The 12,066-nt window shown below is 37.9% G+C and overlaps 1 protein-coding gene across 1 annotated transcript in view; it reads left to right on the top strand.

Annotated features, from left to right (window-relative positions):
• LOC108104753 overlaps window positions 1-11,316 on the top strand; it is a 78,788-nt gene extending 67,472 nt beyond the window's left edge. Inside the window, exon 4 of the mRNA XM_017210989.2 lies at window positions 11,123-11,316. Coding sequence (XP_017066478.2) covers window positions 11,123-11,316 — 194 coding nt within the window. The remainder of the gene's footprint in view (window positions 1-11,122) is intronic.
• The last annotated feature ends 750 nt before the right edge of the window (window positions 11,317-12,066 follow it).

The raw sequence follows: 12,066 nt of genomic DNA, 5'->3' as shown, positions 1-12,066 counted from the left end.
GTTCGAGTCTGGAATATTGCGCTGATTTATGTGAAATTATGGGAAATCCCATACTTCTAGAAATGTCACAATTTTTGACTCAAAATATGAAGGTTTATGCTTACGGCTCGGGCCATCATTCTTAAAGCTTTTGATACACCGAACAATTTAATTTCATATGTCCTGCTGGGCATCCAAAAGGTCTTGAATTTGACTGGGTTCCGAAAACGCATGAGCACTACAATTGCCGTTCATCTTGTCGGCTGCTTTTAGTTTCTGACAAGGTGGGAGTGTTTTATTTGCTTATGAAGGATACGCTCAAAATCGCAAACAAAATTAGTCGAGGAAACTAGAAAGCCCAACTTTGAAGCAAGCTTGTGGCAGAAGATTCACTTCTGATAAGGTGACAGAATTGTTCAGCCTTATCGAAGCAGTGGCGTCTGTGATAGGCGTGTGGTCTTGAAGGTAGCCTTGTTGACCAATTTTTTACGTTCCTGAATCGGTACTTTCGATATCAGGTGTTCTTCTGTAGCTATTCTGTAGCGAATAAAGTTTCCGCAATAATGTTTATTAACGCATATTACCAAATCTCCAACTTCCTGTGATCGCTGTGTTTCAATGTACTTGATTTGTTGCTTCGTTCGTAGATATAATCTTTTGTTGAGATCACGTCAGGTTCACCAAAGGTCGTCGTTGTTCGCAGATGGTACATAAGCCAGGGGTGCTCAAAGTCATATTACGGCAGAGCATTCACTAACACAAATACAAGAATACCGTCGCCGTATGCAGACGTGTATTTTATTGTGCTCCGGGAAAAAAAAGTATTCAATAATATTAAAAAAACTGCAGTGACTGGTTTCGTAAGCCAACAACAACGCGAAAAGACGCTTTCAGCGATGAAATCGCTAATGTTTATATTGACTAATTAATTAATTAATATAAAACAAAACACTTAAAATTCTAAAAACTCAACATCGATTGCAATGAGTTTAAACGACGTTCGCCCACAACGTCAGCGTGAGCAAGATGAGAGTCGGCTCTCAGTACAAAGAAACAACGCTTACTTCTCTTTCAAAGCAACCGAAAGTAATGCAAGATCTTCCCAAACACGGTCAATTACCCCAAATTGAATTCTTAAACGTAGAGAGCGCGTTCTTGCTCCCCTTCGCTACCATCGATGTCTCCGCAGCCAAAGAGCGCAGAAGCTAGCACCGCAATTTCTTTGACAATGTCAACCGTAACAACAACAACAACCGCAACTGTAACGACAGCGCGTTTAACGACGTCATCAGCTAGCAGCGCAAACAATAATACTTCTGCAAACAAAAACAAAGAAAATATTAAGCCGGCTGAGCAGACTGGTATGGATCGCTACATCCAAATCAAAAGGAAGCTAAGCCCCCTAAACTCTCAACGCAAAATAACCCGTGGCAATGCTAACATAGCTGCAATAGAAACGCCCACTAACTCAAACCGTTTTAAAATCTTGGCAGACTATGAGGATGATGCCGAATCTACTGAAGTCGAAAAAAAGGAAGACTAAGACCCCGCCAATTTACAAACGAGAAAAAAGATCCAACGTTCTTGTCAACAAAATCATAGAGCTTATTGGCAAAGACAATTTTCACATAATACCACTCGTAAAGGGCAACATCCAGGAAACAAAAGTTCAAACGAAGTTTGAAGATAATTACAGAGTATTATTAAAATATCTCACCGACAAAAAAAAAAGAACTTTTACACGTATCAGCTAAAAATCATCAAGGGCCTGCAAGTCGTACTTAAGGGCATAGAGTCCGAAGTATCGCCTGCAGAGATAACAAAGGCGCTACAAGAGAAGGGATTCAGCGCTGGGACAGTCTTCATTAACAAGGATAGAAAGCCGCAGCCACTCTTTAAGGTTGAGCTCGAACCAGAAATTAAGCCCCTAAAGAAATACGAAGTGCACCCTAATTACGGTTGAGGAGCCGCACAAACGCAATGGCTCGGTACAATGGGCGAACTGCCAAGAATTTGGCCATACAAGGTCTTACTGTAAACTGCAACCGGTGAGTGTAGTTTGTGCCCAGCGAGCAAAGATGACCACAACTCAAAAAAGTGCGGCAACTGCGGTGGAAATCACACTGCTAACTATAGAGGTTGCCCAGTTTATCAGGAGCTGAGAAGTCGAATCCACCAGAGGGAAATTACCGCCCGCACCCAAAATAAACAGTTGATAGCCTCCAGGTCAAACCCTGAAGTCTTCTTCTTGACTGCAGAAAAATGTTACATACGCAAGTGCTTTAAAATCAGGACTGTCTACCCCAGCCTCAAAAAGCTCATTGCCGCAATCAGCATACCAAGAACCGAACACGGATCAGAAGCATCAACCGCCAGAGCATCCAAAAAGTAACTTTGAAGCTATGATATGCAGTCTACAACAAAGCCTAACGGAGCTTATGTCGTTTATGCTTACAACTATGCAAGATCTGATGCGAAACCAAAATCTATTAATACAAATGCTGGTTTCACAACAATCCAAATAATGACTTCCCTACGAATATCTACGTGGAACGCTAACAGCGTTTCGCAGCGTAAACTCGAGTTAGCAGCTCTATAATGCAATTATCAAAGCCAAGAATAAGCTCGACTATGTTTCTTCTGGCAATCCAACATACTGGCCAACAGACCCAAAGAAACTTCCCGATTTAATAGACTTTGCGATTACAAAAAACGTTCCTAAAAATCTTTCTTTTGATCACTTGCCTGTCCTTTTTACTCTACTCCGACATCCAGGAACATAGGATCAACCATTAAAACTGACCTGACATAAAACCAATTGGGTTAAGTACAGGAAGTGTATTAGCTCACACATTGAGCTAAGTCCTCACCTCAGCGATGAAGCCAACGTAGACAGTTTTGTTAATTCACTGGAATCTGTACTCGTCTCTGCAGCTCGAGTTTCTACACCTCATACTATAAACACACAATGCAATCAAAAGAAGTCAAATCTACAAATCGAACAGCTCGTCCTCGAAAAGCGACTCTTACGTCGAGCATGGCAGTTTCACAGATCGCCATCTGCTAAGCAAAGCTTAAAACATGCCTCACGTCAACTTGCTCAAGCTATACAGTGAGGTGGAAAAAGTCAATTATAATAATGATAGCAAAGCCCGGGAAAGATCACACTATCCCCACGTAGACCTATAAGCCTACTCTCTTGCCTATGTAAACTCTTTGAAAAATGCCTAATGACTCGGATAAACACATACCTGAGAATCCAGGAAGGAATCCTGTCACACCAATTTGGGTTTCGTGAAAAGCATGGAACAATTGGGCTGGTCAACCGGATAACATCAGAAATTCGAAACGCTTTCGAAAAACGAGAGTACTGTACTGTTGTAAATTGAAGGTATTTCCATGTTATGTTGTAAGTTGAAGGTGTTTCCAAGTTACGTTGTAGACATCAATAATGGAATACTTCAAGACTTGCATGTCAGTGCATTTTTAGTGTAGGTTTTATAATGTTCTTTTATTTTAAGTCAAAATGTTCTCTTACCCTAAGTACATAAGTTCAGCGCGCACTGCGCTGCCGGTTGAGCCGGCAGCGGCGAGGCTGCATTATATATTTCTTATATGTATATGCTTATACTTAGGTGACAATGGACATGCATGCTTGTCTTACGTAAATACTTTAGAGTGAGAGAGTGTACTATGCACTTATGCATAGGGCACTGGCGGTCAGCGTGCATATGCTGACTTAGCCGAATTCACAAGTGGCCGATCATATTACGCGCTCACTTGAGTTTGTTTTGTTTATTATTGTTGCCGCCACATAAGTGCCAAACACAGTGTACACTCGATACAAGTGGATATCACAGTGTACACTCGATATGTATGGCATATGTGTATATTACATCTCCCTCCGTTTGAAAATAACGTAATGTAGTGGAGTTATTTTAATTTATTGTTTTTAAAGGTTTTCGAATTTAAAATTGAAATATTGAAAAGAATTACTTTAACTAAACTTTCTCTTTTTTTTTATATAATGTTTGAAATTGGAATATAAAATTAAATTTTTTTGTAGTTTCAAACTTTTTTTTAAAGTTTTTTTTTATTTTAATATTGGCATTTTAATGTAAATATTAAAGCAAATATATATCTTTTTAATGTAAATAATAAAGTATTTAAATATATATGTTTTTATGTAAATAATATAGTAATAATATATATATATTTTTAATGTAAGTAATAAAGTAATTATATATATATTTTTTTGTCGGTTGATCAAGCCGGGTTTAAAAAAAAAAATTTTTTTTTAATTTAATAATTTTAACCTATCCTTATGGACCTTCTGGGTTTTGTTTTTCCCATTTTTAATTACGTAGTTATCCCTGTCTTCTATTTTAACTATTGTATAGGGTCCTAAATATAAGTGGTCCAATTTATGGCCAGTTTCTTTTTTTTATTGAACTTTATCTCCTATTTGAAATTCAAAATATATAGCCTTTTTATCATAATTTTCTTTATTCTTAGCTGATTCTAATTTAAACTTAACTTCTTTAGCGTAATCGTCTACGTTATATATTATCTATTTATAGTACTAAAATCTTTTGGTAAATTATGCAATTTACCAAAAACTAACTCATATGGACAATAGTTGTGTGCCATAGAGGGGGTCGTGTTGAAACAGTATACGAAATATTGAATCCATACGTCCCAATCAGTTTTATCAGCTGATATATAAGATCGTGTATATTTATTGAAAGTTCTGTGACTTCTTTCAACTTTTCCAACGGTCTGGTGGTGGTATGCAGTAGATGTTATATTATTAATCGTTAAATATTTGCACAAATCATTTATAATTGAATTTTTATATTCTGTTCCCATGTCCGTAATGAAGGTCTTCATTGGACCGTACTTCAGAATAAAATTTTCAAATATTGCCTTTGCTACTGTATTAGCATTTTTATTTGGTATTGAAATCGCTACTAAGTATTTAGTATTCGTTACCATTTTCTGACCTGGGTAGTGGCCCAATCGTGTCTACTATAACCCTGGCAAAGGCAAGTACAGGTTGAGTAGCGCTACTCTCAATGTTTTCAATATCTTATTGCCCATATTTTTAAAAGTATCTATGAAATGTCATCAAAGATATTTTCCCACGGTGCTATTTTTAATTGGCTTATTTGTAATATACCGGCTTTTTTCTCGAGCCTTGGAAATAGTTGACCTAAATCAATATTTCCATTTGTATATACGAGTATATCACCAATATCTATTCTTGCAATAATTTTCTTACTATGTTTAAGGGAGCATAGTGAATCTTTTATATGCACGGTCACTACTTTTCGAACCTCATCATTATTAATGACGTTGTAGATTTTGGGCTCTGAAGCTAAATCTGTAGATTGTCTTGGCAATTCTACTTCTTGTTTTGTTTCTTTTTCTTCTCCGGAGAAATTCTGTCTATATTGTTGCCTGGTATTGACCTTAAGGACTTTTTGTTGTAAATCTTTAAAGTCTTGCATGGTTATTCTTGATAACGCATCCACTACATAATTATCTTTACCCTTCAGATATTCTACCGTAAGTTTAGAACTCGGATTGACCATTGAAAATAGATATGTGAGTGGTCTATGATCCGTTCTAACTGTAAAATGATTACCATAAATATATGGTCGAAAATGAATTATCGCCCAGTGAATAGCTGTTAGCTCTTGTTCAGTAGTACTCTTGTTACTTTCTTCTTTGGTAAAGGATCTTGATGCGTATGCAATGGGGAGTTGGAGTCCGTTTTGGTTTTAAGTTAAAACCGCTCCACACGCTTGCTTACTTGCATCTGTAATTATACAGAATTCTTTAGTGAAATCTGGATATTGTAACAAGGTTGGATTCATCAATGCCATTATAGATATATCTGCACCAGTGTCTATTAACAGCGTAAATGTTTTACCTGTTTTTTCATTTTAATTTGTACAAAGATACTTAGATTTAGGTTGATGCTTTTGATTGTGCCATTTATTGGCTTTGAATATCTGTTGTGTACTGGCGGTTTTCCGAGTTACCTTGAGTTACTCGGACATTGCCTCTATTCCCATTGTTTTGGTTGGCACCTCGGCCTCTTCCTCGGTTGCCACCTCGGTTATTTTCTCGGGAATTACCTCTATTATTGTTATTACCATTATTACGGTCATAATTATTATAATTATTTCTGTTGTTATAATTGTTATCGTTGCCTCTACCTCGATATGAACCTCGTTGGTTTTAACTTCTCTGGTAGAGAACAGTGCTTGGACTACCAGTCATTTTAGCACAATGGTTTATATACTTTGAAATGGCTTCATCCGCTGTTTTGAATGAACCTGCCTGAAGTATATTCTTAAGTTTGCCGTTCTCGTAATTGTCTATCATGACATTTAATGCTTCCTCAGTGCTAGGTTCTTCAGCATTCTTTGAAGAATATCCGTTATCAATATACGCGTTTTCAAGGTAAAGACGTAGTTTATTGATTTCATCAGTAAACTGAGTGGCTGTTTTGCCTCTCTGGTGTACTGATGCCATTTTGGCTTTTAACAGTTGAACGGTATCACCGACTACTGTGTCTTGCAGTTTTCTAATTATGTCAGTTATTGTTGTTTCGTCTTTTACTCTATTTCTGATTGCGCCCGGTAATTTGGACTTTACAATCTTGAGTGCAAGATCTGCAAATTCGTCTGCCGTCGAATTCTGGTATGGATTGGCTAGTTTCTTTTAAATACGCCCTTATGGCGCTGGGTGTCCTAGCTTCAGTCATGTTGCTTGCTATTAGGTCCACGACGCTCGAATTTGTGTCTGGATACGTGTTATCTACGTGAAACGTTAGTGTGGCTGGGATAGTAAGATTTGCCAAGTCTTGTTCTTGGACTTGTATATCTTCTTCTCTACTAGCCTCAAATTTTACTGGTGTATTTAGAATAGACGGCACAGTTAGATTAAGATTATGTTTCTCTTTTATACTTTGCAGATTATTTCTTAATCTTGTCAATAACCTCGACGTTTCTGACTAATGTTGATCGGTTAATACGTCTTTATGATTATATATTAATATTCGCGCTTCATTAAAACAGTCGACTAAGGTTATTGCATGTCTGTCTACTGTGTCTTTATGAGTTTTTCTATTCTGCGTTAAGCATTTGTATGCTTTTTCAAATTTGACTTTTATATTAAGGATTCGTTCAGAGAGTTCTGACCATTCCATAATATGAATATGAGCAAGCTGTTTGTATTGCGAGGTTTAATACTTGATTACCTCGTAGCTAATTTCCTTTGATTTCTCGTTAAATACTGTCATAGTTTCTATGCCAGGTATTCACATCAATAATTGAGCCTTTTATTTATTAGATAGACCTATAAAAGGGGAGAAATCTAGATCATATGTTCTCATATATATGTTTTTGAAATTTCATATATAAGTGGGACAATATGATACAATGAAATTAACTCTTTGAGCAAGGTCCGGCTCTTTTATCAAGACCTTTTTTTAAATTTCTCTTTGTTAGGATACTCATAGCCTTTTGTAAATTTGGCAGTTAATCAACTTTCATAATATTTTGTTAATGTACTTGTATTTTTATTCATTAATCGACACGGGAGTGTCTGTAACTATGGCCGTGAATCCCTTAAAAACTCCGGCTCATATGTCAAAATGCTCCCTATTAAAACTGTATGCTTGACATGTGTATGCATGTTGTTAGAATTTTATTTTTTTAATTTTGATCTTATATATATATATATATATATATATTATATCGTATATATATACTTTTTTTTTTGTTTTATATATGATTTTTCTTTATTATTATTCATGCTTCATTTTTCCAATTTCAAATCTTATCCAAGTCATTTGCTTACTTATACAATTTATACAACAAATGTACCAAAACTATAATGAATATTATTATTTCTAGTAAAGTGAGGACTTTCAGATCAGCATTTTGCACTTTCTACTTTATTAATGACATTTTATTTGTCTCTATAGACATCAAGTTTTTTTCTTATATAAAAAAAATTCAATTTTCGTACATCATATTTTCTATCAATAGTATAGTTTACAAATTTGAGAGTTATTTTTCTCTTTGCCTACCTAATGTTTTCGAATGGCTTTACAGGCCAAACGTCTTGCCGGTCGACTCAATTGTCGTCAGGCATTACAAATATTTAATAATAATGTTAAAATTACTGTTGGGCACTCTTTAGTGCTGTCGGTCAGTTCACCCTTGGTGTACCTCTCGTACTTCTTCTCGCTTCAACTTTGTCACAAGGGGCGGTCTGCCTCTCGTGATTAATTATTTATTGTTGCTTTTTGAAACATCTACTGCTTTGCCTGGCATGTGCCCAGAGTGGTTCTTCACAGTCCTGTGGGCATTGGCGTTTTCTTTGTGGTATTTCCTTCGGCTGTGGGCGATGTGTTTTGTTGTTAATTTGAGTTTATATATTGTCTGAGGGACAGGGGTTGCTCTTCACCTTTAACAGTGACTCTAAAGGGTCGAGTTCACTTGTTAATTTTACTGCAGTTTCCCAGGGTAGTGGGTTTTCGGATTCATATAAAAGTCTTACGATCTCAGACTTTCTCTGTCTGATCCGCTCTTTAATGCCACTGAGTCGTATGGTTTTCTTGGTGATAGTGGAGCTCATACTCCTGTACTCACTCAGTTACAAAAGTTTTTCCAGTTTTCCGCCAGTTTGTTTCCAGCTTCCTGTCCAGCCAGCACAGTTGTCTTCGAGAAGTTTTTGGAGAGAGTTATTGGAGAGAGAGATCCGCTTTAGGTCCTGGTCTTACTAGACCCATGTCACTGTCGCCATGTTGTAACTTGAAGGTATTTCCACGTTATGTTGTAAGTTGAAGGTGTTTCCAAGTTATGTTGTAGACATCAATAATGGAATACTTCAAGACTTGCATGTCAGTGCAGTTTGAGTGTAGGTTTTATAATGTTCTTTTATTTTAAGTCAAAATGTTCTCTTACCCTAAGTACATCAGTTCAGCGCGCACTGCGCTGCCGGTTGAGCCGGCAGCGGCGAGGCTGCATTATATATTTCTTATATGTATATGCTTATACTTAGGTGACAATGGACATGCATGCTTGTCTTACGTAAATACTTTAGAGTGAGAGAGAGTATGCACTTATGCATAGGGCACTGGCGGTCAGCGTGCATATGCTGACTTAGCCGAATTCACAAGTGGCCGATTATATTACGCGCTCACTTGAGTTTGTTTTGTTTATTGTAATTTGTTGTGGCTGCACAAAGTGTTGCCGCCACATAAGTGCCAAACACAGTGTACACTCGGTACAAGTGGTAATCACAGTGCACACTCGATATGTATGGCATATGTGCATATTACAGTACTCCCATATTTTAAGATGTCTTTCAAGCATTTGATAGAGTCTGGCTAGAAGGTCTAGTGTACAAGATCAAGACAATGCTCCCCTACAGCACCCACAAGAATTTAGAGTCTTACCTTCACGACAGAAAATTTGTTGTGAGGTGCAACTCTGCTATATCTGATGATTACACTGTTGGAGCTGGAGTTTCTCAAGGTAGCGTGCTAGGGCCAACACTATATGTCCTCTACACAGCAGACATCCCGACAAGCACACGTCTAACAACATCTACGTTTGCCGATGACACAGCTATTCTTAGCCGTTCTAAATGCCCGATTCAAGCAACTGCGCAGCTATCTCGTCATATGGTCGATGTTGAAAAATGGCTATCAGATTGGCGAATTAAAGTGAACGATTTAAAATGCAAACACGTTACGTTCACTCTGAACAGGCAAAACTGCCCGCCCATTATGTTAAACAACACTCTACTCCCAAAAGCAAACGAAGTAACTTACCTAGGAGTACATCTCGACAGAAGACTCACATGGCACCGGCACATTGAAGCCAAAAGAACACACCTAAAGCTAAAAGCCAGCAGCCTTCATTGGCTTATCAACGCCAGGTCACCTCTTAGCCTTGAATATAAAATCATGCTGTACAACTCGGTACTAAAACCTATATGGATGTACGGCTCCCAGTTATGGGGGAACGCCAGCAATAGCAACATTGACATTGTTCAGAGAGTTCAGTCGAAGATCCTGAGAACAATCACCGGGCCACCGTGGTACGTCGCAACGAAAACATACACCGCGACTTAAACATTCAACCAGTCAAAGAAGTGATCGCAGAACAAAAGGTAAAGTACTTCACCAAGCTATCGGTGCACCCTAACCACCTGGCGAGAGGTCTAACAAGATTGAGGGATTCTGAGGGACGCGCAACCAGAATGCAGTCTTAGTATAGTTAATTAAATTTAAATGTTAAGACTCGTCAACTTATTGTTAGTCTCAAAATTAAGAGTAGATTCAATAAATAAAAGCAAAGCTATATAAAAAAAAAAAAAAAAAAAAATTTTAGTTTTATATCGCCGCAAGCGCTTAAAGCTTATGGGCGAGCAAGCCCCTATGCTCCGAACATTTAAACAAATGAACATTCAGAGCATAGGCGTTGAGAATCCTTAAGATAAACCTTCTGCTGACTGGAGGGAGGAGAGATTATTGCAAGGCAAGGATCTGAAGACAAGGCGTAACCCGTTAACAAAAGTAGGTATAAAGAAACAAAGAGAGTATATTTAGCAAGCGGAGTCAAATGGCACTTAAGTAAAAGAATGAGGTGCCCGATATATGGATTTTGATGTATCAGCTTTTCTGAGTCAGCGAATTGCAGACGAATTGGCTGATTGTCGTTCTGACTGTGGGAAGGCCGACGTAGTTAGGCGGCCCTTGTTTTGATATTCATTTTATTGTCTACTTTTATTAATGCTGTAATACCAAAGATTGATGCTTGTTAACAAATATTTTAAAAATATATAAAACAGTAACGGGTATGTATTATAATTATTTGTATTATTTGGTATCACCCGATATCTTATTTTAATGTGAAAATTCCCGGCTTATTATTATGAGGTCTCAAGCTGAGCTTATTTATTTTAATGACTTCATCTACAATAAAACTTTGTCTTCGAGTTGTATGTGCTCTTATAAATTAAAAAGCCTACCTTTCTTTTTACTTTGGTTTAACAAAACAAACAACCATTCTATTATTTTGTGTTATTTATTGATACTTTTTTTATAATGTTTAAGGATACAGCGATTCCGATGACAACGGTCCAGTGTTTCTGGCAAACCTGAGTAATACAACGGTACCCATAGGACGTGATATATCGTTCACCTGTGTCGTTGACAACTTGGGTGAATATCGTGTAAGTAAAAATCCCAACATGAACTTAAAAATGCACGTTACTTATTTTGAAAAAATTGTCAGAAGACAAAATTAAATCAAATTTGAGGAAGACAGCAAATTTGCTACACTTAACATGAATATATTTTTAAAACGTACGATAAAAGGTAAGGTGAGAGATAAATATCAGTTAACAAAACAGACTTAAAAACCTGGTACAAAAAGCTCTATAATTATATTCTTTTACAATATTAAATGTTTGGCCATAAAATTGACTACAGCGTACACTTGTGACTGCGGATTTGGGCTTGGCTTCGCCTTTGCCAGCAGATCAAGGGAGCCGACGTAGGCCGTTGAATAATCGTTTGTGCATGATCATTAATGCGCCGCCTGCTCCGTGTGCCCTGTGCGGTATCCTGTCGCAAGCTGTTTCTTCTTGCCCAAGGTTCCATGTCAGATGAGGAACGACACGTTGAAGTCCGGTGTCTTGCCGTCTGCTTCATTTGCTTCAAATATGGACACTTAGCACGTGGATGCTCATCCTCCCGCTGCCCAACGTGTAAGCGCAGATATCATGCTCTGTTACAGCCTTGCGTGGATCCTGCCGATGAGGCTGGCGTTGCGACGTCTCGGGCTCCGCTAGCTAACGAATTTGTGGCTCAGGATGGCCACGCTGAAGTAGTGTTCTTGCCAACCGCCTACATTCCCGTTCGTGGCCGATCAGGAGACTTCCTTCCCTGCCGAGCGCCACTTGATTCCGCCTCGCAAGTTCATCTCATCACATCGCGGCTGGAAAACCAACTTCAGCTTTATCGGTCCGAATACTCTATTGCGGAGACTTGCCTTG

Source organism: Drosophila eugracilis, unplaced genomic scaffold (assembly GCF_018153835.1).
Source record: "Drosophila eugracilis isolate 14026-0451.02 unplaced genomic scaffold, ASM1815383v1 contig_470, whole genome shotgun sequence".
Classification (NCBI taxonomy): Eukaryota; Metazoa; Arthropoda; class Insecta; order Diptera; family Drosophilidae; genus Drosophila; species Drosophila eugracilis.
Note: the sequence above shows the minus strand (reverse complement) of the source record. Positions and strands in the feature narration are given on the sequence as shown.